Source organism: Enoplosus armatus, chromosome 22, assembly GCF_043641665.1.
Source record: "Enoplosus armatus isolate fEnoArm2 chromosome 22, fEnoArm2.hap1, whole genome shotgun sequence".
Classification (NCBI taxonomy): Eukaryota; Metazoa; Chordata; class Actinopteri; order Centrarchiformes; family Enoplosidae; genus Enoplosus; species Enoplosus armatus.
The window spans coordinates 3685199-3712727 of NC_092201.1; the positions used below are offsets into that span (position 1 = coordinate 3685199).

A 27529-nucleotide genomic window follows, 5' to 3' on the forward strand; every position below is an offset into this window, starting at 1 on the left:
GCATTCATTATAGTTAACTATTACTTTTAGATAACAGTTTTGACTTCTCTGCTTGCTTGCTAAGTAGTTACACAAACTCTCAATCTCTGGGTTACACACAAGACATAACTTGTTAACGAGTGAGCTTTGGAGGTGGACTTTTTTTTACCTTTGGATTGAGCCAGATGAGCTGTTTTCACTAACATCTACAGTGTCCATACAGTTACGAGAGTGCTATCGATCTTCTCGTCAAGAATGTGAATAAGCGTATTTCCTGAACTATTCCTTTAAGCATCAACATGACTCGTCTAAAAAGTGTTGGTACTCAGGATGCCCTTCCCCGTGTGTTTAAAGGAAATTTTGAGAAGCCTTGAAGTTTTTTTTGAAGTCTTGTGTAATTAGGTTTGGATCCGGCTACCTCCTTACGAGACAAGGACGCGTTCTCACGCAGAATTTTTAAGAGATCTGAAGAAAATACCACAGTTTCTGATGTACTTATATTCAGCTTTGTAAAGCCCCTTTGCTCTTTCTTTCCCCCCCACCAGAAGACAGATGTGGTTAGGTTTTCCAGGAGCACACTTCCAGTGTGTCACGACAGCCTAGACTAAATTACAGTAGTTCCCCATAAATCCCTCCTAATAAAAATAGACTTCAGGCCAGCCAGCAAAACATATTTGAGTCAGACTACAGAAATATCAAAACATTCCATCTGCATGACTTTGTAAAGTTCTGCCTTTGTATAAGTGTGCATGTTTGTGTACTAGTCTGATTGTGTCACGTTGACGGGGCTGTGTGTGTGTGTGTGTGTGTGTGTGTGTGTTTATGTGTGCATGTGTGTGTGTTAGGAGTCCAAGCAGGGTTTTTCTTGCCTTGTTCTGGCTTGTGTGTTTCACATGGGAAAAAAGTGGAATAGGTCCTATCTTCCCCAAACCGGTCCACCGAGCTCCGGTCACAACAAGCTGCCAAACGCCGACCCCAGCTGCCTTCCCTCTCTGCCTCTTTCAGGAGATTCTCATCACTCGCCTGAGGCTGCGCTCCGTGCCAAGGCCCCTCTTCAAGCTCATCTTCCTCTCTATTCAGAGGGCCGGTCTTCTTTGTGTATTTACCACATTTTTTTGGCTAATGTTACTCACTTTGACGCTGATTTGCCTGTCGCAAGAGAAAGAAAAGAGCTCCCCACTACAGTGCCACCTGCCTCTCTCGTCTCTCAGTGTTTTCATGGTGTGGAGAATGAAGAACTGCCTCAGCTCATGCTCTGCTTTAATAACACCTGAGCCGTGCCGTGCTTTTGACTGTGCTACAGTATCCATCTAACCTCTTCGCGGAGGATTAGCAATGTTTGTTTCTCTTTGATGTACTGGTGACCTTCCTACGCCGTGTGAGAGGAATTGATGTATGACAGAAATTTATTTTTGGTGTTTCTCTTCTTCTGAACAGTATTTTCTCTGCCTAATAAAATATGTATTCTGGCTAGCTCCGTTTGTATTCGTAATTTTAATATGAAATGACACAGCACGGAGGAGTGATGGGCCTATTTGGAAAACGCAGAGCAACATTATGAGGAAGGGCAGCCGTTTCAAATCTCTAATCTCCGTTTGTCAGAAAAATGTGAATCACCAGACTGGTTGTAGGAGGGCTCCACAAGAAGACAGCCAGAGCAGCCGCTTCCTAGTTTTATTGGACCTCACACTGATTCCCATGGTCTGTACTTGCCAAACACCCCTATATGTGCCCTTCACTGGTACATGTGGCTATATAAAGAACCTCGTCATGTCAGAACAGAGAAAGCAGATGTTCCCACAGCACCAGGGGGCCTCGACAGTTGACCCCTCTGACCATTGAAGGCTCCCATCTTTCTGTCTGCCCTTCTTCCTTGACACAGATAGAAGACGGTCCAAGTCAAGTCTGTCAGAGCAAGTCTCAAGTCAAGTCTGGTAGTCCTGTAGGTCGAGTCCAAGTCAAGTCTCAGCAGGTCTTTAATGTCTCTGAATGGGGACCAAAATGATGAGGCATTTGAACATTTTACTTTTAGATGTGTTGATGGTGCTTTCCATGCATAGTAATTGAATATTCAAGCTGTTGCTAAACTGATTGGACAATTAATCAATCAACAGAAAATTAATCTTCGACTATTCTAATAATTGATTAAAAATGCCTGTTTTTCTCCATTTTAGATCATTTTAAATTGAACGTTTTTGGTTTTTTTTTTTTTACTGTTACTGTTAAAACAAGCAATTTGAAGACTTCAGGCTGTGGGATATTCTAATAGGCATTTTCCATTTTTTCTGACATTTTAAAGATATTAATGACCAATCAGGCAATATAAAGAAAAATCAGCAGATTAACTGATAATAAAAAAATGTTTGTTGCAGCGCTAACTCATGCTTTTTTGGCAATGCAAGGTCTGCCTGTTGCTGTCTTATTTATTTATTCTTTGTTCTGGGAATTTACCAGGTCCAAATGTGAGACTCGACTCAAGTCTTTTGGAAGTCAAGTCTCAGTCAAGTCCCTGTCCTCATTTTTGTGACATAGTCAGGGATACCTGTGCTGTATGTTACATTTCAGACGCCACTGTGACACTTAAGTATACAAAAAACACAGTTAATTAAAACTAATGAGACCAGATGGTATATCCAGAGGTGTACATCTAAAGAAATATCCTCCACTGCCATTGTTCTTTTGTTCAGGGACACATCTGCATTAGATTGGTACTTCATTTCTGTTTTGACACAGCTGTTTCCTCACAAAATAGCAAACTACATTCATCCTGTCAGAGCTGTCAGGTGATGCTATTTTCTGTTGCGCTCCGTGTGACAGCTCCCTGCACCAGTGAGCCAGGGAGCACGGGGAAAGAACATTACAGGAACACGAAATTACAACAAACCTTGTTAGAGAAGATCCCCCTCAATACGCCCCCTCCCTTGTTTTGAGTCACTTTGCACACCACATCCTGTTAACACTGCAGCAGGTAACACCTCTGCTAGGAAAGTACCATTACTCAAGTATTCACAGAAAACACACCGTGGTCATACTGTTCCTCCTTGTACTGGTCTCATTAAACAAATGCATAGCAAGATGCTTTATCTCAAAATCACAGACTGATCACTTGAGACATGAGGTCATGAGAAGGGTATGTGTTGACTTTTTGTTCTTGAAGTTGAGCTTTCAGTCAATGCTAGATGCTAGAGTCAGTGCAGTGGTGGTGTTGCATAAAGCAACGTGTCTCATCCTCCCATGCAGTATGCATGAAGAGGCGATTCTCATTTAGAGGGCAGATCTTGACAGGAGATTGCAGTAGAGGGGGCACACTGACACTGCAGAAGGGAATGACTAACATAAATCTCCACCCAGAAAACTAAAAGCACACACAGTAACACGGTGATCTCCTCGGGCTTTCAGTACCCATGAGGAATGAATTCCCTGAGGTTACACAGGCAGGCTTATACACTGTGTGCTTAACCACCCATGCAATTGTATTTACGGATAATTATTAGTGGGCAAGGTCAGGTGTAGGAGTAGAACGTGGAAATGTCCTCACAATAAAACATCTGTATGAGTTATAGTTATTGTAATCTGCTTCCAACAGTAATTGCAGAGTGACGATTAAACAGAATAATGCACTCAAGTGTCATCTTCAGCTATCCATTCAAGGTTGTGTATAAGTCCGTCTCTCAATATTTCATGAATTCCCTGTCCTGTCTGTGGCACTCAGCCCCAAACAAAATGGTTCCTATTGAAGACGTACATCTTTAAAAACTGCTCACAAATATATTGTTCCATTTTCTTTAAAAGCTCAGTAATTTCCTAAATCAGCTGGACACTGTATGTGGGATTTATGCATAATAAACCACATAGGCCATGTTCATGGTAATGGAAAAAAATGACAACATTTTGACCTGATGCGGGCGCTAGATGAAAAGTCAGCAAAGTGATTACAATTCATCCTGAGGGGGGGGGGGGGGCATGACTGTGTGTAATAAATCAATCCAATATTTGTTAAGATCTTCTGTGGACCGATTGACCAACCAACATTGATCTCTAGAGCTACGCTGCTAGCATGGCTAAACATGAGATTTTAAAACTGCATACATGAAACTCTAATTTGCAGTGCACTTTTTGGATTTCTGCTCTACTTCATGATTAGAGGCTGTGGAAGGCTTGTGTGGGCAGAAGGACTTTGCCTTTGTCACAGACCTTTGATATAAGCTTAGCCCACTCCTCCATCCAGACCATCATCACAGCCTGTTTGTTTACTTTGCCTATCATCCAGAATAGCTTTCTCTCTCTTTTTGTCCTTCATCTCTATCAAAAGCATTTCCTCCCTCTTTGCATCACTCCCTCCATCTGGTGAAAGGCTTGCACACACACAGTGCAGCCCTGCAGGCTCGATTAACTCAGTGGGAATAACCCACAAGCCTTAACCCCAGAGAGTGAGATAGGGATATTGTGAGGGGAATATTGATCAGACCAGGTCCTCTATGGTGAGGCAGCTGTTATGTAACGCAGTGCCAGTGAGTGGGAGATCCTCCAGAGAGGGTTTGAAACAAGACAATGAAAACATTTAAGCTCTTGTCTGGAAAGAATCACAATTATTAACATTAAAATAGAGAAACGTTTATAATTTTAGGCTGTAAAAAGGGCAGAAAAAGACAAATTCCACGTTCATGTCATGTCGGAGGTACTGTAATTACTGTACAATTTTGTGGTTCTGTAATCTGTAAATAACATTCACATCAGCATTCAAGTTGTAATTATGATTGCGAACATTTTCCTGAAAGCTGTGATGTATGCGCCTTGGCACAAAATAATATGGAAGTGCCTGAAAAAGCAAAGCATGTAACCACAGAGATTAGTGAACTCACTTGTGGGAACAAAGAAAACCTGCACAAATCTTTTGCATGGACTTTAACTTGAAGTTTGATGGACAAATCCACACCTATTGACCAACTGAAACAGTCTTGAGAGTGCTCAATTTTGAGGGAATGGAGAGATCCAAATACAAAAAGCTATCATATAAGCTGTGTCATTTTTTCAAATTTTATAAACTGCCCCCAAAATAGGCAAGATGCCATGTCAGAAATACACAGAATGTGGCCACTTAGCTTGGCAGGCTAATGCTAGCATGTTGCCAACTAGCCCACAAGTCAGTCAAATCAATTTTATTCATCTCGTCAAAAATTACAAATCACAAATTTGCCTCAAAGACCACCACCTGTTCTAGCGTCTCGTTTAGACTGTAACCATCATTACAACCCCCCAACGGTGTTTGATTCGTAGATCCTTAAGAACATAATATGTTAACATGCACACAGTTAGCTTGTTAACAAGTAATGGAGATGTGGACAAGTGGCGTAAAAAAATTAGCATTTTAGGATGTTCCTATTTCAACATTAGCAAGCATGTAAACATTTTTAACATGCAAATTGTTTAGCATGCCATCGTGCTAGCATGTTACGCTGCTAAATGCTTAACAAACATTAGCATTAGTTTTTGAGGTATATTCGGTCACATCCTGAAGTGTTGGACAGGTAACGCTTGTGAACTGTTGGAGGCCACTATGGTACAAAGTAAATACATGTTTACAGGGAGACAGTAGATGGCAGGAACCTCCGCAAAAACCCAGAAGACACGACGGCAACCAACTCAGCAACAACGCTACACACCTCCTGTCTATGGGAGAAATATCCTTTTCTTTCCCTTCCTATGTCATAATTGATTCTGTACTGCATCTTGAAAAAGAGACTCCAAAATAAGTCCCACATGCAGAAAAATGAACATTATTTCTCCATTCAGCTTTGCATGGGCAGCATTTCATACTAAATCTCAAAGTGACACAGTTAAAAAGAAGCATTACCCAGTCACATCTGAGGCGTAGTGCTCCACTTCTCAAAACACTGGTTAGGATTTTTAACTGCATCCATAAAATGTATTATATAAAAACCAGCACACTACTCTATATAATAAAGCAGTCAATCATTGAAATCCTCTCTGCATCTGCTGAGATAAAACAACTGGCTATTAAAACTGCTGTCCATCCTGCAGCTATCCCCCATCGAGCACGAGGAGATGATAAAACACAGCAGAATTAGCCCGACGCAGATGAAATTGGGTGCCGTTAATCAGTGGTGTCAGTTCCCACAGTGGCTTAGAGCTGTTGTTGGAACGTGATGGAGCTCCTGTCAAGAGCCCTCCCCCCCTTTGGAGGCTGGGGGTCCAGCTGTCTGTCAGTCAGGATCAGATCCATATTACCACACCCACCTCCCACTGTGCCACTGAGCATGGGTACTGGGCAAAAGCTGAAGAGGGTGATGCTTATGTAAACTGGCAGGAAGGGTCCAGAGAAATTATGAATTATAATGAAACGCAATGCAGAAACATTGCAAAATATGGCTTAAAATATGACTGTAATGAATCTGTCTCAAGATCTGCGGTGGAAGAAGTACTCATAGTAGTAAAAGTACCAATACAACAATGTAAAAACACTACATTAAGAGAAAGTGCGTTCATACGTCAGTAAAAGTACAGCAGCAATAAAAGTCCTGCTACACAAATTTGTAGTCATTTTCTGTCTCTTTTTGTAAAATATTGGATAGTTTTACCTCTTTGGGCCTCAATTCAAATGAAAGAGACAGTTCTTTCCAAGAAAAACGACAGCATCAGTCATATCAGCAAATGCCCCAAAAATGACTAAGTCTGCGTAGGGAGGAGGTCGGGGCAGAAGGACAAGTCAAGAAAGTAATAGATTTTAACATGGGAGGCATGACCACCATCATTCCCCTACCTACATCACGTGTTTTATACTGTAACCACGGCGACGACGGTCCCCTAATCTTTACAAAGTAGTAATTGTAAACCCAAACCAAGATGTTTTTCTAACCGAACCTTTCCCTAAACCTAACCAAGGTGTTTCTGTGCCTAAACCTAACCAAACCACGGCGTTCTGGAGGGCATGGACCAACGACGTATTTTACCGTTTCATTTGGAGTAATTGTTGAAAAGCAACCGAAGTCAAGTGGGGAAATCTGGGTCAAAAAGGTTGGTAACAACTGCTTTAACCTTAAACAAAGCATTGTATTCTATAAGCGAATCGTGTTTTTTATGTAAAATCTTACGTAACAAGTAACTACAGCCGTCAGACTAATGTAGTCGAGTAAAAAGTTCAATATTTCCCTCTGAAATGAAGTGAAGTAGAACTCCTCTCCTCAACACAAGCTGAACATTATGAGCTTTAACAAGCTACAGCTGGATTTGATGCATTGAACTGCATTAGACTCTCAGGTGTTCTTGTCATCTCTCCTCCTGCAGCGTTTTAAAGTCTGAAGATGAGCCATAGCTTAAAAACTCTGAGCATAATTACCCTCATTCAAGCAAACACAGCCGTCCCTGCCATTTGTGATTCATCAGCATTGTATTCAAGGTGTACGAATCGTGTAAATGGATAGCGTCTCTGTGAGTGACTCACTAGCCGTCGTAATCTGGTTGCAATCAAACATAATGGCTGCATATACACGTATTTGTCTGAAATCACATTCAGTATTCTCAGGTATGAGGACGAGACAATGGATCAGAAAGCCTTTTGATTGACGTGGATCATAACTGAGTTGTGGTATAAGTGGCGGGCGATGACGAGAACGTTTTGAAATGCTGAGGGAGGAAACTTCAGAGCTGCTTTTCCTCTCGTTTACACACACAGGACCAAAGAATTCACATACACAAGTAATATGTGTAGTGAAACGCAATGTGGCGTGCAGGGATTAGAAAAAGGAAACATAAAGGATCAAAACTCAAGATAAAAAAATCATAAATTTATGGAAACGACCTGGTGTGACACCAACCAACAACAGGATGGAGGACGCAGCAGCTTGTGGGAACAGTGACAGCGAAGCCGGATCTCCTCTCCACTGATCTGTGGTTGTTCTTACTTCCTCACACGGGCACCATGACAACAGATTGTTTGAACGCCAACAGTCGTATATATTTACAGAACTGACAGCGACTGCCTGGCTACCCGGTGACCTGACACTGGGGGTTGTGGAGGGTGGGAGGATGCAATGTGTGCTTTAGGAAGGAGGGGTGGGCTGTCAGTTTATGTTCAGTTCACAGAGGAGATTTCTCTTCATTTGAGGCATTTCTTTTAGCAGATTAAGCTTTCAAGACTTTGGAAAAGAAGTTTACAAAGCTGCTTTAAAGTCATTATAATTCCTACAATCCTTCTATTCACTTCATTAAAGGTTTTTCATCACGATCAAACTTAATGTCTTGAATTTATGTTTTATTCATACAGAAATCACATTAGTCCTTATGCAATTTTGCCACAGTCGGTGATGTGTCTGTCAGATGAGGCCCAGCTAGGCTGCCTTAATATTGTATTTTAAATAATGCAACATGTTTATATAATATGTGTCTGATACCAAGAAGAGCTGCTGCATCCACTCAAAGTGGAGCATGTAGAGAGCAGCCTCAAGGGAGCGTGGTTGCACGCTGTCAGGTTCTATAGACCGGGTCCTCATGATGGGTTGATTACTCAGTAAAATGTCTCATGGCAGTGGTCTTTTATAGACATTAAAGCCATGGTATATGTTGACGTCAACCTTTTTGGCGGGTGGCTTCCATGAGCAAAGTTAATGTTAGACATTGGTCTTTGAACTTACAGTCATGCTAGCGACAGGCTCTAGGGATGATAATGTCAGTCGGCTGGTTGGTCCACCACTTTGATTCAGACTGAAACAGACAAATATCTCAACAACTGTTGGATGGGTTGCCATGAAAATGTGTAAAGTCATTCATGCCCCCCTCAAGATCAACTGTAATAACTTCGGTGATCTCTTAACTTTTCATGTAGCACCAGTTCAACATTGTTATTCGTCCAATACCTGAAAAACCTGTTCTTTGTGTTTAGTGCTAATTAGCAAATGTTAGCATGCTAATACGCTAAATGAAAATGGTGAACACAGTCTCACTACCGCTAGCATGGCTGTAGACTCTTGAATTATTATTTTCTCTTATTTATATGACTTTTACTGGATAAAGCCGAGATGAAATAATCTACATAAAATAATCTAATGAAGAATCATATCAAAAAAGGATTATTTGACCTCTTAATCTAGCCTCTTGAAGTTACCTCCCATGTGTAGTTCAAAAAGCAATAATACAGTTGTTTTGGAAATTAAGACCTTTACTTTTTTATTAAAACATTTACTCCATATGTCATCGAAATGAGCCAAAGATAGAAACCAAAGACACTGAGGCTGTGTACCTTTTTTCTACTTAAAAGATGCTCTGGCACCATGATAACCTTCTAACTGCTCAGAGAAGTGAATACATGAATCCACACTGTGTAACAACAAACTCTCTAGAGGAAATATCCCACAGGGACCAACTTCCAGATCCACACACACACACACACACACACACACACAAATACACACAAGGTTAGTTAGATCACAACAAGTCCTTTACCCCCTGTGTGGTCATGTCCCAGGGTCAGATGTCTGAGACATGTTTTATGTCCAGCCTGCCTGCTTTGGGAAAATATCTGAGCAAAAGTCACAGTCACACAGGCTTCATCAGGAGCCCAGGGAGGACTCTGCATACTAAACATGCTGACCTTTTCTCTGGGAAATCAGACGGGTGACTGAAACACAACCGCGTCCAAACTAACGGACCCTAAATCCACATATAACAGATAGGATCCATCGGCCCGGTCCTGCTTGACCATTAATGGTCATAAACACAAATCAGTGTGAGCTTATTGCGCAGGAATGTTCCCCACTTATAAGGACAAACTGCAGCTGAACAGTGGATGTGTGGATTTTGTGATGTAACAGTAAGTAACAGGGCTAACTTATCATGAGCAATGTAAATAACTACTTGACATAAACACACTCAGACATGTCATTATCATAATAAATCATAATATAACCTATGGCCAAAAGTATGTGGACACTGCACCACTTTTGTTTCATGGTTTGTGCTGGTCCTCTTGGTTCTAATTAATTGATTAAATCTTAATAATACATTATGCAGTTATATTTCAGACCAGTGCTTCCTAACCTTACCCCTTCATCATCAACACCAACCATCACTTTATTTATTTACATCATCGATTAAGCTGATTATTTTCTCCATTAATCAATTCATTGCTTTGTCTATAAAATGCCCGACAATGCTGAAAAATCATCATATTTTCCTAAATCTCAAGCTGACGTCTTCAAGTGTCTTGTTTTATCCGACCAACAGTCCAAAATGCAAAAATATTCAGTTTACAATGATAAAAAGGGAGAAAAGCAGCAGATACTCGCATTTGAGACGCTGCAACTAGAGAATTTCTTCAAATATCAATGATCAAAATAGTTACTTAATTATTATTATTATGTCTGTCAAGCAAATCACTGCAACAGACTCAGGTTGGTTTATTTGTCTTATTGTAGCTAATGCCCTTGTAGGAACAATGGGAGCAAATCCCTGCAGGCAGTCTCCAAAGGGCTGAAACCAGAAGACGTTGCAGCAGCAGATTAGAGCCCATGGTTTTGGAACAACATGCTCAACAATCATAGATGGGTGTAATGTCCATAAACGGTACTTTTGGCCATGTGTTGTAGCTACGTTTGCCCAGTTACCTGTAACAAACAAACTTGCTCGTGATTAGGTTAGATTTCCCTTTTAAGTCTGACAAAAACAAGCGAAGGCAAACAAAAAACACGAGCAAACAACTCGATCAGCGAGCGGGGACACGGCCCTACAGGCGAAGCCTTCCCCAGGCTCGTCTCTAAAGGGCAGAAACACAGGAGAGATGAGAGGCTGTGGCCTACCAGGACACCTGAGCCTGCGTTTACCCTCGGGCACACCAACACGCACACACAACTCATCTATATTGCACGAGAAAACGAGAGGCGGTGTACATAGGTGGTTATAGGATCCTCCCATTGGGAACAGTGGGTGATTCCCCCAATACTGCCAATCATCACGCCCCGCAGTCACTTCGCTGCTCGGCTGACAAACAACACCACTGTCTTGCTGCAATGTTAATCTCGTCACAAGAGTTGTATTATGTAATATCTATAGCGCTGTATGTCTTTTGAGTTGATGCACTAGATACAAATTCAAAGACACAGCATGAAAAAGAAAAAAGGTCACAACGATGCCCTTTTTTCATCAGCCTGTCAGCGATGACTGACAGCGACATAATGCTTCTACTGATCCTCCTCACTCACGAATTCACACACTCACCGGTGACAACAGCAGGCTAAACAGTATAGCGTTTCCCCCTGCATTGTGCCTCGTGCTTTCATCCTCTCTCAGCTTTGTGAAAAGCTACCTGGGCGGACAGAATACCAATGACAGAGGCAGCGTGTACATCTGAGATTACAGCCAGCTAGGCGAACAGATCAGAAACCTGAACCTGACACGTCAATCTGCTGGGAACACAAACAACAAGCAGCACGGGAGACAGACATTCAGTGTTTATTAACAGAGTATTTACAGTCAGGGGGGAAAAACACAGACAGCAGTGTGTTGATGTCTACGTCTGTGAGTCCTTGTAGAGAACATCTGCCACCACTGCTCTCACTGCTGCCGGGTCCTCAGTGTCTGTGGAGGGGAAACACAAATGTGGCAATGACCATTGACATGGGACACTCTGTCTTAGCAGTTAAAACTTCTTCTTCTTTGGTAGGAAGTCAAGCTATATCCAATTATATAAGTATAGAGTGAGCACTCAGACATTTTCTCCTTACAGTTTTCATTTCAGCCACGCTGGCGGCTCGCGGGATGGAAATGTTGTTCTGTCTAACATGTCAGTCCAGACTAGAATATCTCAAGAACTGTTGGATGGATTGGCAGGAAATTTAGTACAGACATTCATGTCTCCCTCAAGATAAATTCTGATAACTTTGGTGGTAAATTCAGGTCTAATTTACAGATTAAGATTGAGTTCAGTCTCAGCTTTACTTTGTGTTTAATGCTAACGTTAGCATGCTCACAGGCTAAACGAAGATGGTGGACATAATGCCTGCTTAGCATCGGCATGTTAGCATTTAGCTCAGAGTGCCTAAGTGCTGCAACAGCTGCCAGCAGTCTCAAACACACACCCACTTTGTGCCCACAAGATTCGCAAGTGCTCTCCCTATACTTGTATTTTCAGAATTTCAGAGGCTTAAAGATATAAATATATAAAGCCAAGTGGTTCCTTTCTTTGTTTTGCTAATGTCCAACTAACCCCCCCCCCCCCCCCCCCCCCCTCCACAGACAACAGTACAGCTCCATTGCTGCACTGTATCACGCTGATTTTGGAACAATACTTATTTGCAGCCATAGAAAATGTTTAGCTGTGCCAACCTTCTTTTGTTTGTCAGGTTCAACTGACTCACCCAAATATATGTTGTTAACATGGAGGCCACAGGAAGGCAGAAGATGCTACTTTCATCATTCAGCAGTTTTAAAGCTGCTGCAGAACCCAGAAGTGACCGGATTCATTTGTCCTACATTCCTGTTCTTTTTAATGTAGTATTCTTACATTGTGGTATTACTTCTTTTACTTCTGTCACCAATGCTAATTTCTACCTGCTTCTCTTTTGACATCTGGTGTAACGAAGTAGTCCTTACCTTGCACTGCACAATGCTTCACCTTCTCCTGCCACACGTTATTCTCTCAAGTCCAAACTAGGTGATGAATGAACTCCTCAATCACAAATTAAAACCACCGGCCATGTAGGAACAACCGTCTATATTTAGAAAGCTTCCCACGTTGTGATGGAGAACTGACAGACTCTTCATGATCACCCTTTAGCTAAAGGGCGGTTATTAAAGTGAATGAACAGCAGGGAAGAGCCTGAGACCCGCTGCTGACATTTGTAGGAGGTCGGGGCGAGGCAGCCAACACAGCTTTCACTTGACTTTCAGTGTTTGCCGTTGTGTGTATTTAATGGCTATATGTTTTGGTAAAACTGCATTTTAAATCAAGTTCACTTCAAGCTATTTTTGAGACAGATATTTGAAATGTACGTTCTCATGTGGACATGAACAGTGAACATACAAAGCCAAACATCCCCTCCTCCACACTCCACATATCAAACACATTTACACACTTTTATTTCTTTCTTTCTACAGAAATCCCTCTCTCCTCCTCTTCCTTGTCCCCAGGCTGCTACATCAGATATTTTCCACACTGGGTTAGGTAACAAGGCTGTGAAATCGCAGTCAAAAGAAACACAACAGGCCCAGAGGTTGAATTATTAACACAGGCAGCAGGAAGCTATGCTAACACCACCAGCAGGCTTCAGAAAGAACGGCTGCATTTTCATCTGCAATCGTAACGCTTCAGCAAGTGCTGCTAATCATGTGTTTAAGTGTCATCACAATTTCTTCTCACTAAATAGGCTCATTTCACTGTGCTTTTCTGACATGAAGCGAGTGACTAGCTCATCCAAGCAGACCACAAAGCACGGACTAATGTGTAATTTAATCATATTTTTCCTCTCCTGTAAAAACATTTTGTATGCGACATGCACCGAGGTTGAGAACGCACAAGGACAGAGGCGAGATTAATGTTCTAACAAAAGGAAATTAACAGGAAATAAATAACCACTGTGCACATTCACAATGATTTACCAAGTTATTGACTCAGTTAAACAGTGTTTGTCAGGAGGATTGTGTTTTGGAAAGACCCTGCAGAGCAGAGACCCAATTTTCCAGAGAGACGAGGGTAAAAAGATAAAGAGAAAGAAAAGAGTCAGACAGCAGTATCCCCGGCTTCTGTGGTCTGTGTGCTTGTGGATTACAGCCTCTCTAAAAATACTCCACTCTTTTCAGCCCAGTTGACAGACAGACTGTGGATTTATATACATTTGGATTTAGAAATAAAACACTGGATTTGAGGCTCCCTGGAAGAATTTCCTCCCTGACCTCTTCTTGTACGTGTGTGTTCGTAGCTCATTTGTTAAGCTGAAGCCAGAAAAGGTTTTTTTTTATTTTTTTTATAAGAAACTTCTCTTATTTTATTCTATGAGCCTGCAACAACTATGAACACAGCTGCTAATGACGTGTCAACAGAGCAGCGCTGTGACAGAAATAAAGAAGGAATGGTTTGACGTAAGGTTAGATGCTAAGACAAGAGAGTCTACAGCCCTGTTAGCCGCTCTGTGAGGCTGTACTTATGGGGACAGCGATGCTAGCGTTGAGCTAAATGCTAACATCAGCATGCTAACATACTCACAATGACATGTTCACCATCTTAATTCAGCGTGTTAGCACGCTAACGTTTGTTAATTAGGCTAGTTTTTCCAGGTATTGGGTCATAAAGCAGAATAGTGGACAAACTGACATTATGACGGCGCCACAGGAAAAGTCAGGGGGTCTTCAAAGTTAGAAAGGCAGACTATCTGTACATGACTCATACGACAAGTCTGGAATTATGTTCATGCCTGAGAAAGAGTTTGAGTAAAGTACGAGTAGCCTGGTGAATGTAAAAAGTTCAGTCTGTTTGTACAAGTTGTTCTGGCAGGAGGCCCATTAGACTTGCCAGCAGTATTTTGTCTCGTGGGGATCATTTTACTCCTTCCTCCTCATTAGTATTCAGGTCAGAGTCCGAGTGTCACGACTGGATGACAAACAAGTTGACTACAAAGCGTCACAGTTGGTTTCTTGTCGAATTACAACAACAAACAGTCGAGCTGTCGGGTTGATTTTGATAGAGGATGCTCTAATCGGAATTGAATCAGCTTCCTAATTACTGTCTCAGAGTTGTTGGTGTACTTACCGACTCCCAGCACCTTCAGGCGGCTCTTAAACTCTGGTTTCTCCTCCAGGATCCGTAACATGTTAGTGGACTCCATGCGCTCCAGCTCCACCTTCCAGTAGACGTAGATTTTGTGACTGAAGCTCACATAAACGAGACAGGGGCTGTTCTTACCCTCCTTACATGTATACTGACCTGCAACCGCACAAAACATAAATAACACTCAACATACATATACTACAGGCAGGTTTCACTCGATATATGGGGGGCAGGGCTGTGACATAGTGTGTTATGTGAATCCCAATGAACATATCAGCAATCCTCCGCTACCTGGCTACTAATATGTGACTTTGTAGCCGAGCCAGCGTCCACACAAACAGAGAAACCAATCTAATCGGCCTTAATGATCACACAGAGCAGCCAGAGAGTAGAGTGGATGGGAGGGGCTGTCTTCACACACACACACACACACACACACACACACACACACACACACACACACACACACACACACACACACACACACACAACAAACCCCAATGGAATCAGGCAGATCAAACAAAGTCTCTTGTCTCTTTCTATAATCCACTTACTACTGTACATGTCATATTAGCTCCCTCAAATAAACTGCGGCTTGTTCAAACACTGCAGAAAGATTTGAAAAGGACAGACGGAGGAAGGAGGAGGAAGAGCAAAGACTGTGTGAACCCAAAGCTGAACGTTGCCACCTACTGGTGTCATGAGATGCTTGAAATTCTAGTATTTACTCGCACCATCCAAAGCAGAGCCACGATGAAACAATATAATAATAATGACATGATAAAGGCTATGAGGCTATTTTATGCAGTAATCCCCTTGAACCTGGCACAGTTAACCACAATATATACATTTTCAATGAAATCAAATTAAGTTAAATTAAATTAAATCAGTGGACAAGAAATGTCCAGCGTCAAACCTGTAATAACTAATGTTTTTGGCCACTCGGAGGCAGCAGAAACAAGTTGGAAACAGCTACATGCTGCGGCCGAAAACGACACTATGAGAGCGGTGAGAGTGAACCAAAACAGTTGTTGACAGTTAAACAATGAGCTAAAACTCATAAATACACATTGTTATTCTAAAAATATAGATTATAGCTGCTTTAAGCCCACACTCAGTGAACATGTAGTCGCTGTCAATAGAAATACGGTTGGAACCTTGCTCCACAGTACAAGCAAGCATACAGGGGAAAATCTGACAGGGTATATGAGATCATTTAGAGTCGAGTATGAGGTCCCTCACCCGCACAGAAGGCGTTGACGTTCTCATCGAACTGGAACCGCACGACTGTCCGATTGTGGTCAATGATGTAGGTTTGACCATCCCAGGCGCACGCTACCACCTCCTCTCTGCCGTCTCCCTGGAAACAAACACACATCCTCGCCATGATTCTCAAAACAAAGAGAACCTCTCCACTTTGCGTGAAATATTAACAAATAATCATTAATGTAGCCTGACATAAAGACAAACTCACGGTGACGTCGAGCTTCTGCAGCGCAAAGAGCTGATGATCCACCTGGACGGACCACAACAGCTGCTCTGAGCTGTCCATCAGCTTCAGGGTGCCTGTAACATGTAAAACAGATGTAAGTATACTATTAAAGAATGTATTTTTATATGCTACTGCTATTAGAAATAAAGAATACATCATTAAATCACAAGAAGTACTAAAAAGTACTTTCTGGCAAACACTTCTGTATGAATGAACGATGAAGTTTGCTTTTAATGACTCCTTTGGCACTATTTTTGTGTCCACCTCTGGTGTCATTTCTTGTCTCTACAAGAGGGAGATTGTTTGCGAGTGTAAAATGTTGGCAGCCGGAAGCCTTCAGTGATGATAATCCCGCTGGATCCTCTCTTCTTTAAATATTGATGGACTCTCCAGCTGCTCTGAGAGCTGCTTGCCAGGTATCTGCTGCTGCCAGGAGGATCCTCTACATTGGCTAACAGCCACCGACGTATGCCGAAGGGTTTTCCACTCCACCTCTGGTCCTTATGGTATTACTACTACTACAAATACAACAAGTGCATCACAGGACATATGGGCCTTTTTTTAGATGAATTTAATAGTTCTTCAGTTTTGAACTCATGCAAAAATGCCATCAGTTTTGGTTTCACACCTCTAACAAACAGCGTCAGAGTTCGCCTGGAGGCAGAACGAGAAACCTCCTTTTCAGATAGTCTCTGCCCGGTTGTTTATAGTCTGTATCAGAGTTCAATTAACAGCTTTCATATCAGCCCAAATGACCCAAACTACACGGGCAAATGCAGTTAATTTGAACCAAACAGATTTGGTGTGAAAGCACCCTTAACAAAATAATCTTCTTGCCAAATGTTTTTTTAAAATGTGCTTAAAATGCACGACTCACCATCTAAAGTACAGAGAGCGAACAGGCCACACTTAGAAGATTCCTCTTTTGAGCCTGTTGAAAAACAGAGATCCTCTATCAACATTTAGGAGTTACTTTTACAAAGTACTGTGTACAATAAAGAACAATACAGATGAGTAACTGGCACAAGATTTACTCTGTTTGGTACCTTTGCTAATGCTGCCAATAAGATGAGTGGAAACATTCTTATTGTGTATCCGCCCGGTGGTCAGATGGAGAACTACATCTCTGGAGGGTCCCTCGCTGTGAGCAAAGAAATCAAAGCACATTTAATGTAACCAATCACAGTTTCTTATGTTTACACGTCTATACTTTTGTTTGTGACAGTATCTACCTCCCAGGGGTGGCAGGGGCCTCTTCTCCAGAGCCGGTGGAGTCCTGTTGTGTCCAGGAACACAGCAGGATAGCGTAGCCGCAGCCTGGCTGAGACACCATCAGCTCTGGTAAACCCTCTGGACCCGGGTTCACCGACAAACTGTCCACCTGCACCACAGGCATCATCATTAAACATTGGGGTTTAAATTAATAAGATAATTAGCTTACATTTCAGGGGACAGGACGCCTTTAATTCCATGTGTTGCACATGAAAACCCACTTAACGTCTGTCATCCAGTAGGGCTGAGCAACAGATCTGAAATCATTTATACAGGATTAACCAGAACACTTTCCTATATGGATATATATCATGATATGGCAAAATAATCATTGGTATTCAAAGTAGGGGTGCAACTAATGCTTAATTTCATCATCAGTTAATCTGTGGACTGTTTTTTAGATTAACTGATTAATAATTATGAAAAATGCCCATCACAAGATCACAAAGTCCAGGTCTTCAAATTGATTGTTTTGTCTGACCAACAGTCCAAAACATATTGAATTTACAATCATATATAAAGCTCAGAAACGCAGCAGCTCGTCAAATCGTCAAAGAAGAGCAAACGTTTGGTTTTATTGCTTGATAAATTACTTTTGATGATTAACTGACTTTCAAAAATTGTTAATTAATCTTGGATAGGCTAATTGATTAACAAACTAATTGTTTCAGTTTTAATTCAAACTGTGTTCCACTTTCATGTGTTAAATGAGACCAAACTCTTCCTGAGTGTATGTTTTTGAATATATAGCTTGCTAAGAATCATTCATTTAGACATAAATTAAAAAATGGAAAAATAAACCCTGTGAAGCCTCTCTAAGACCTCAACAGTTTTCAGTTAACATGTTGAAATAATAATGAATGTAAGCTACTTCTGAATACTGTGATCAGAGTGCTGAAGTGACGTGTACCTGCCCCTCCAGAAGCCATTTCTTCAGCAGAACCAGCTGTCCGGATCCCAGGTCTGAACTGTCAGACGGCTCCTCCCAGCGGAAAGCTCGCACCACTCGGTCTGTGTAGCCCACCACCAGCTCACTGCGGCCATCACCATCTGCAGTGCGGGCATGCACACACTGCAGTCCCATCCAAAAGCACGATACACAGGACGCATGTACAATGTGTAAGAAAGTAAAGGCCTGACTTACCGATATCACTTATGAGGATGACTTTGGTGTTGGCAGGAATGTGTTGGGTGAAGAGGGGCTTCTGGTCATCAGAGGACGTGAATTCATGCTGACTGGATGAATCTGCTTTACTTGCAGTGGCAGCTGTCAGGTCAAAGAGGTGGAACCAGCCCTCTGCACCAACGGCTACCACAAAGTTCTGTCAAACAGATTAAAAAAAAAAAACACACAATGCTGGGAACATCGCCACCAAAATACTCATGACAAGCTGCTGCAGATCATTTCTCTATTCATGACGTACCTTTCCTTTGTTGCAGACGTCTCCAACTGCAACACACGTCAGCTGGCAAACCAAGACACGTTGTATGAGCAAGAGAAACAAATTCACTCTTTCTGAAATCACGTTTTCTGGTTTCTGTACTGACCATGCCCACACAGGTTCTTGTGATCCAGGGTTTGGAGTCATCGTTCTTGTACACATGCAGCTTTCCACCGGTGTCCCCCACAACCAGCTCGTTCAGCTACAGTCAACAGAGACAGGCAGCACTTTTATTTTGCTATAATATGCAACCACCACTTTTTTACAGTGATTTCAATCATAGCTTGGGCACTCATATGTAGCTTTTGCATGACAGTTTTGGACAAATGTATCTTCTGGTTGCTAAAACGAGGAGGATTATGGAAGAGAGGCCACAAAGCAGTGCATGCACATCCCAACACATCTGAATGTTTATCAGGTGTGTTGGCAAGAAGACAGAAACAGTATCGAGGAGAAAACTGCATGCACACTGAATTAATCCTCCCGTAACAAACTGCCTACAGCTATGACTTTACATCTTCATCATCACGTCTATACTCTGCTGAGAAAAGATTAACCTTACATTTAAAAATAACTGAACTTAGCTTCATTACCGAGTCGTTGTCTGCATCCCCCAGACAGATCGCATGAGGAAACAGAGTTCCTGCAAAATCCAAGCTGACACGTTGAACGTAGTTCAAGGACCGCATAGCTACTACCGTTAGCTATAATTTAAAACCGCTAAGTCACCTTAAACATTTGGGCAGCTGCTCTTATTATTAGTTAGAGCAAAGACAGTTCGCGATAGCTAGCTTAGCTAAGGAGCTAACGTTAGCCTCTCTTATACAGCGCGATATAGGATCGCGTCCTTATAACCTAACAGTTTTATAAAATGCCTCTTTGTTGAATTATTTTAAAGCATATATTTATATATTTATTATGGATAAATAGCGGTATAGTTGCGAGCTCGGTTAACACACGCGCTTCCTCCTTGTAAACAAAAGCACGTGACCTTAGAAAGTACGGAAAGCCAGTAGAGTCAAAACTACGTATTTCGAAAAGCTTACCGAAGTACTTCTGGTGTAATTGATCGTCAGATGTGTTATTACATGTTTTTCCATAAACGTGTATTGCTCATATGTATTTAAACATGTATATTTAACAACTTGGTTTTAACAAAGTTGGATTGTCAGCCGTCGTTTGCTCTCAATAGGAGAAATAGTGATATCTAGCGGTGGATGCGTGTAAGTGCACCAAAACACACACAAATACTTTTATTTTTACTCCTTGACTTCTTCTTCTTTGTTGTTTGCTTTTGAATGATACCATAACAGAAATTGTCACCATTCTATATGTAATACATTACAGGGGAAGGCTTGTCTCAAATATCCAGTGGAAAAAAGTTCAAAGACACTTGATTACTAACATATCTAAACATGTTTCAAACTTCTTCTTCGATGCTATTAAACAAAACATATTTGCAAAAAATAAGAAATGACTCTGATATCAATAGTCGCTCTTTCTTTTAGATATTATGATGAAACAACCTAACAGCTGTCTTCAAATTGTCCTTATACATGTATTTTTTTTTAAAAAGACATTGCCAAATATATTCATTAAAACATTTCTGTTCAGTTTCAACCACTATAGCAGGATGTTTGGTTTTTATGACGTATGAAAATTTAACATTCACAAAAGCACATTTTTAGAACACAGGACCTTTATGTAAAATGTTCATAAAGGAAATCCAGCAGTACATTAAAACCATTAAGGACACCTTAGCCTTAAAATACTTAATATGTGTAAATTGTGTAAGATAATAATTTAATATTTTTGTTTTATATATTTGTTTTGTTTTCTTCTTTCATGTTTTATTTACCCGTTAACCCCTAACATATATCTAATATTACTGTTTGGTAAAATGTAAAAAGTTCTTTTTGACTCCCAGTGTTAAGTGCCACTGTTGCCCTCTAGATGGCGCTGTTCAATTACAACTTTTCACGTCAGGCAGAAAACCACACAGACAATAGGGAAGATGTGTTTGAACAAATATCACAGAGGAGGCAGAAGTCCATTACAGGAATAGCCGTTATAAAAATGCCATTGCGCTCATTGTAACAGAGTGGACGGTTGTATGTTTTGTGTAGTTTTTCCCCTCGTTTGTCCTCCTCCGTTTATTTCTTCTCACTTTATTTCTTCGTATCTTGCATTTAAATGTTAGCCAGTTGTAGGCTATAAACGCACAGTAAGCTTGTGCCCTTCTGTATGAACAGAGTGAAACTTTTAGGAGAACTCTTGTCCCTGTGTGGTTATAGAGGGTAGACCTATAATGCATTTCTACGTGCTCACACCATGAACTCAAGTTTGTGCATCATTCTCAGAAAATCTAATGTTTCATATACAAAATACATTTAAAAAAAGTATAAATTTACAACTATTAACCTTTGCTACAGTACGAAGTGAGTTTTTACATGCATATTTAGTTTGTTAGATAAAGGAATAACTGCTTTAAAAGAAGGCTAACATTAGTCCTTAAATCCCCTGCTATTGGTGCACCTGCACAAAACGTTGCCAGAAAAACTGTTTTTAATGACAAACAAATAAGATTATCCCTTACATCACACACGAAGATGCTATGGATGATATGGGAGCTTATGAGCTTTTGTTTTATTGTCTCCACACAGCGAACTCCTGATAAAGAAAAGAAAAATACAGAAAGTGGTTAAAAGGGGAACTCGGGCGCCCAGATGTCATATTAATTATTACACTCAGCTATGACTGGAAAGCCCCTCAAGAAAAATGAGCGCCCTCCCCGCCTCTGGAAGACCAGCAGCAGCAGAGAGAGAGAAAGTCCTCACAAAGCGCTAATTGGACTCTGGAAGCACACTGACAGGCCATGGATAGGTTTCAGAAAGCCTGGCGATGGCGAAGGGGTGCAGGGGGAGGCTGAATAGAACCCACGCTTCTTTTCTAAACTCTCTTGCTGGGCCTAAAAAAAGGGAGAGAGAGAGAGAGAATAAGGGGGGAGGGAAAGAAAAGAAAGTATTGGTGGTGGTGGTGGGGGGGGGGGGGGGGGTTTGAATGCCACTGCCAGCGCAGAAAAATTGCACAATTTATTACAATTCCCTCTTCAGCCTGCGCATGCACACACTCACGCGCACAGTAGTAAAGAAACAGAGTGGTGGGGGGGCCAGAGGTTATCGGCACACACACACACACACACACACACGCACACACACACACAATTGAATTGTACGCGCGCATGGAAAGACACACAAACACGGACAGAGAAGAACTTCGTGCATAAAAACCGGAAAATTACGCACAAACTGAAAAAATCTAATTCTGGTTTCTCTGAGTTTTACTGCACATGCACGCGCAAACACACACACACACACACACACACACACACACACACACACACACACACAGAGGGTGTTACAGTTTGGTCTTTGTTTTGCTCCATGTTGAAAGACGTGTTTTATTATTCTGCACTTTTCAAAGCGACAATAATCGACAGAACTCACCGCGTCCACGCTACTGTAACCGCACCGGGTGTATCAAATCATACACAAAGCCCCCTCCCAGCAGCTTCTTAGGGCCCCTCCGCACATTTGCGCCGCTCCGTTCCGCCTGTGCGAGGCTGATGATCTGCTCTAATCAAAGTGGAAAATTCGGCCTCTGATGCACAATGGTCCCTCAAATGAGCGGCATTCAGGCGCGTCTGTAATGTGAACAATAAAAGTAGACCGTGTTTGAGTTGAAACGCCAGCGAGCTGCTGATTTACACGCGGAGCTGTCAGAGGAGCTCCAGCACCAGGAGTTATGCGTGTTGTAAATCTGGATGGTTCGCAGCGAGGTGAGCTGTCTTTCAGCACCACGGTTTGGTTCCTGCTACAACTAAATCTTTTCTTCTCCTGTTAGCTGGATTAACTGGAAGGTTTTTAACTAAACTAAACAAAACAGGATCGTCAAAACACAAACTGAAGCACTTTCCTGTTCTTCTCATTTTCATAACTCGATTTGAAAATACACCTTATTGTGATTGTTTAAGTGTCACCTGTTGAAATGAAATTGTCCAAGTGCGTCAGTTCAGTGAAACACAAGGGGAAAGTCCGTAAACGCATCGTAACTTTAGAAGAAGTTCACATGATATTCGGCTGATACTTCCTCAAAGTTGTCATTTATTCGCTGAAAGTTCCTTAAGCTCCTAAATGTGAGCGTTTTTCTTGATATTTGGTCTCCAAAATAATGACAAAACTAGGAAATATATCCTAAAAATGTGATTTTATTCACCAAACATGAACACATGCAGAGTTCTTGCTGCAGAGCTGTAGTGTCCCTGCGCGTAGTGAGACTGTTGCGGACATCTTGTCCTAAACGGGACTCCTCTGTGTTGGAGACTGTCCTCTCTGCTCCGCCGCTCACCTAACTGACACCCGTGATAGACAGAAAGAAAAAAAACTCACCACTGACTGTTTGTTTAGTGCTTCAAGTGGCACGCGTCCGGCGCGCGCAACGCACCGGCACAGGGGCAGGAGCTCAAGGTGAATCCACGCGACCGGAGGGCGTGGCCAGTCCCCCATCCAAACGTATTGAAAAGCAGTGGCGTCTTCCCTCGAGGACTCAGAGCAGCTTTGAGGAGAGCGCGAGGCAGCAGCCCAGCGGACTGCCCCCACTGAAACAAGTGCGCGTCAAGCGGCCACACCACGTGAACGGCACGAGCGGGACGCACCGCCTCGAGACTTGGTGATTCTTTCTAAGTTTGTGTGTCTTACTGGGAATGGACCTCACGGCCAAGATGGAAATAAACGTCTGCCAGCAGCAGCTGATGCCGCCCGCGTGTTTCTTTTCCGCCGCGGCGGCGCAGAGCATCCAGCTGAGCCCCAGCGGCAGCAGCCAGAGCAGCGGGAAGTCGGTGTCCAAGCAGCCCAAGAGGCAGCGCTCCTCCTCTCCGGAGCTGCTGCGGTGCAAGCGGAGGCTGAATTTCGCGGGTTTTGGCTACAGTCTTCCGCAGCAGCAGCCGCACGCAGTGGCCCGGAGGAACGAGAGGGAGCGCAACCGGGTGAAACTGGTCAACAACGGCTTCGCCACTCTGCGGGAGCACGTCCCCAACGGCGCCGCCAACAAGAAGATGAGCAAAGTGGAGACGCTGCGCTCAGCCGTGGAGTACATCCGCGCCCTGCAGCAGCTGCTGGACGAACACGACGCGGTGAGCGCGGCGTTTCAGTCCGGCGTCCTGTCGCCTACCATGTCGCAGGGATACTCCGCTGACATGAACTCAATGGCAGGTTCACCGGTGTCCTCCTACTCATCCGACGAGGGCTCCTACGACCCCCTCAGTCCAGAAGAGCAGGAACTGCTAGACTTCACCAACTGGTTCTGAGCATCTGTATGAGGTAAGAATGGACTTCATGATATCCAAGTTATTAGCAGACACTTTTATAGATGAACATTCATGATCAGCAGTCTGGACTGTGGCCTAAACTTACCTTTCTTCCTCTTTTCACAGAAATATGGATCCACTCAATTTACTGTTGCAGTGCGCTTGGGATGGTCCCGGAGGAGGCTGAGGCGTCTTCAAGAACAAGACGCACTGCATACGCGTTTTGGTCCTGCGTCCTTAACGCCCGGTCAACCGTGACCGACAGACAGACAGACAGACAGACAGACACGGCCTTAAAGTCCTAAAAACTTGGGGAAAATCAGGCCAGAGATCAGCGCCAAAGGATTAAAGGAAGACGGGTCTCCTGACAGCGTGGGAATCCAAGCTTCTGTGCATTTGCCCATGATAAACAAACAAACAAACAAAAAACCCTAAAGTGAATTCCTGCTCTTCACATTAAAACATTATTTAATACGTCGCTCTTCAACTATGCTAAATCCAATCACAGACACCAACCCTTTGGTAAACCTCTCAGACGGTTTAATTCAGAAAATGCTTCCAAGTCGCGGATTTATTCTATGAAATTCTATATGAAACGCTTTTTGAAATATATTAAGATATTTTTGTATGTAAGAGATTTATAGATGTTTTGTACACATCCTTTTGTATATATTTTGTCTATATATTGCGAAGTTGCTTCTATACCTCCTGCCTATGTAGACGTGTAGTCTATTACTCTCTGGCTCTTCTGTTCACGAGGTTTCCAGAAGGAGTTTGACACTCCGACGTTTTATTCTAGCACCAATGTGTCTTATTTAATAGCAAAACCATGTTATTGCATTATGTCATGAAGTTCACAATGATCAAAACTTATGCAGCTATTGTCCAAACAGAGCGCAATGGCCACGCATTGTCTCTCCACACTGCCAGCTCTATATTGTCTTCACATAAACAGATGTTGAAAAAAAGAAGAAGTCTTATAACCATATTTTCTACACTCTAGTCCAATAATAAAATGATTTGCTACTGAATTATTTTCCATGTCTTATTTTCTTTGGGGTGTGTTTGAAGGAGGGGGGGGGGGGACTTTTGGGTTTCAGCTTTCAACATGTGGTTAGTAACTAATCGGAGAGGAAAGCCAGAGGGAATGATGGCGATAAGATGCATACTGCACTGAAGGGACAAAAAGGGAGAAGAAACACCACTTTTACGCACATTTTACGCACGACATATTTTCTTTCTCGTCTTCCGAAATTCAGAACAGTGGCTCATTAAAGCCTTTAGTCACAGATCACTCAGACAAGCCCTCATTGACAAACTCTGGCCGGTCTCTTTTGTAATGTTGGACAGTATCTACACAGTAGATGGTGCGTAAAATTGAACTCTGCTCTGTTCATCTCAAAGCGTAGTGAAACAATTCTTATGTCACACTAAACCAGCAGCTGTAACCTACACGCGCTGGTGGAGCGCTGCTTGTTTCTCTTAAGAAAAGCATCTTAAAGTAAACACACAACAGCGATTATAACGGCAATTATGAGACTGACGCAGCTTCAAACGCTGCGTTAACTGTTTCTTACATTAAATAAAAGTGCAAACTATGTTCCGTAATGTTCCTGCACGCACACACTGGCTGAAACTTGTAGCTTTTCTGACGGACGTGTTTTTCATCCTAACTTCACAGATCAAGTGACACTTTGGGGAAAATTAACAATGAGAGCGTTTGTCTTTTTAAATGAGCAGATGGAGGGAATAATGTCAGTGGGGGCGACCACCAGTAGATTCTGAGGTAGAGCTTCTGTTTCTGCGAAACGAAGTTTGACAGGTAGAGCGGAGGCTGCAGCCGGACGCGTGTCCGCTTTAATGAGTGAATGGGGTTTGTAGGGTGGTCGAGTGGAGACACAGAGCTGAATTGGCTGAAGGCGTGTGCCTCCTGACAGCAGCATGCCGCTGAACACACAACAATCACCACCTGGGAAGGAAGAAAAAAAAAGCCCAGTGTGTGTGTGTGTGTGTGTGTGTGTGTGTCTGTGTGTGTGTGTGTGTGTGTGTGTGCGCGGTGAAGATACTTTGGCTGCTCTTGTTTTTTTTTTCCACGCAATTACAATTAATACCTCACAGAAATCACCCTGATTCTCACATTTAAGAAAAATAATGAAATATTTCATTCACAAAGAGAAACAAACTGCAGAAGCGCGTGCTGTGTTCAGGGTCATTGTGCAAGATGCGCGTGCGCCACACCAGTTGTTCTCAAAGGAGGGTTCATGGGCCACCAGGGGGCCATGAGAGGGGGGAAGAGGGTCCCTTGAAAAATGAACGCGGCTGCAAACTGTTACTCACCAGACAGTCGTAGGAAACAAGTGGTTAAGACTTTGTAATATTTACTATCTAGTTTAGGATCATTACTGAGTCTGAGACATGTTCACAGAAGTGTATTATCTTTTAGTATGACTGGTTTCCAAAAGGTTTATTAATCAAAGTCTGCTTTTGTTCAATCTGTTTCAGTCTTTGGGAGTGAAAGTTAAAAAAAAGTCGACCCATTTATTAAAGGTACAACACGCCATCTAAATCAACAAAAGGGTCGACCCCGCCTCCAAACAAACACAGGCTTGAAACCTGCTGTTGACTGACAGGCCTTTTCATTCACAAACTCAACAGCAGACAACAGCTAGATCTTATCCTTCCAGGAACTCATCAGGAATACGTGTAAACGCAGCATTTTCAATTATGATAAACTGACTAAAACAAAGAAATGTGAATTCCTTCTCACACATTCTCAACTTTATTTTGGATAAACAGATAAATAATGAAACATAAGCAACACACCTCCACCAAGTACACACCCACTCACACATATCACACGTGATGCAGTTCAACATGTAGACGCTTGTGAGTATTTGACTAAAAATATCCAACTGTGTAGGAGATTCTCATGTAGCTTGTAGTTATTGTCTAAACTGAGGCGGCTGGTTTTGGGGAAACCTTGGAGAGATGTTTTTGGGTTACCGCTGCCCATCTTGTCCAGGTGCTGAGTACAAAACTGTAACTGTGATCTCTGCTTTCTAAAGACTCACAACACTGTAGATCCTGTAGATCGAGACTTTAGAGACTTAAACCTTCTCAGAGCTGCTTCGGTCATTTGAAAACTGTAATAAAACCATCAGACGTCAGTCATCCTCAAGGAATTACAGGTTCAAATCACTTCTTAA

General features: G+C 42.3%; 2 protein-coding genes across 3 annotated transcripts; one reads left to right on the forward strand and one right to left on the reverse strand.

Annotated features, from left to right (window-relative positions):
* Window positions 1-11424: 11424 nt before the first annotated feature.
* Window positions 11425-19800, reverse strand: itfg2 (integrin alpha FG-GAP repeat containing 2). 2 transcript variants are annotated; one of them, XM_070929075.1, is made up of 12 exons: window positions 19552-19800; window positions 19065-19160; window positions 18941-18982; window positions 18661-18838; window positions 18427-18566; window positions 17477-17625; window positions 17291-17385; window positions 17122-17175; window positions 16227-16318; window positions 15995-16112; window positions 14735-14908; window positions 11425-11568 (listed from the first exon to the last, which is right to left on the reverse strand). In XM_070929075.1, exons 1-12 carry the CDS (start codon window positions 19645-19647, stop codon window positions 11501-11503), a joined length of 1302 nt encoding a protein of 433 aa, XP_070785176.1. In that variant the 5' UTR covers window positions 19648-19800; the 3' UTR covers window positions 11425-11500. The 2 variants fall into 2 exon arrangements, with proteins under 2 accessions (XP_070785176.1, XP_070785177.1); XM_070929076.1 differs by lacking the exon at window positions 18941-18982.
* A 3920-nt stretch (window positions 19801-23720) lies between these two features.
* On the forward strand, window positions 23721-24884 carry ascl1a (achaete-scute family bHLH transcription factor 1a). Its single transcript, XM_070929243.1, has 2 exons — window positions 23721-24336; window positions 24450-24884. Exon 1 carries the CDS (start codon window positions 23721-23723, stop codon window positions 24321-24323), a length of 603 nt encoding a protein of 200 aa, XP_070785344.1. The 3' UTR covers window positions 24324-24336; window positions 24450-24884.
* Window positions 24885-27529: the final 2645 nt, after the last annotated feature.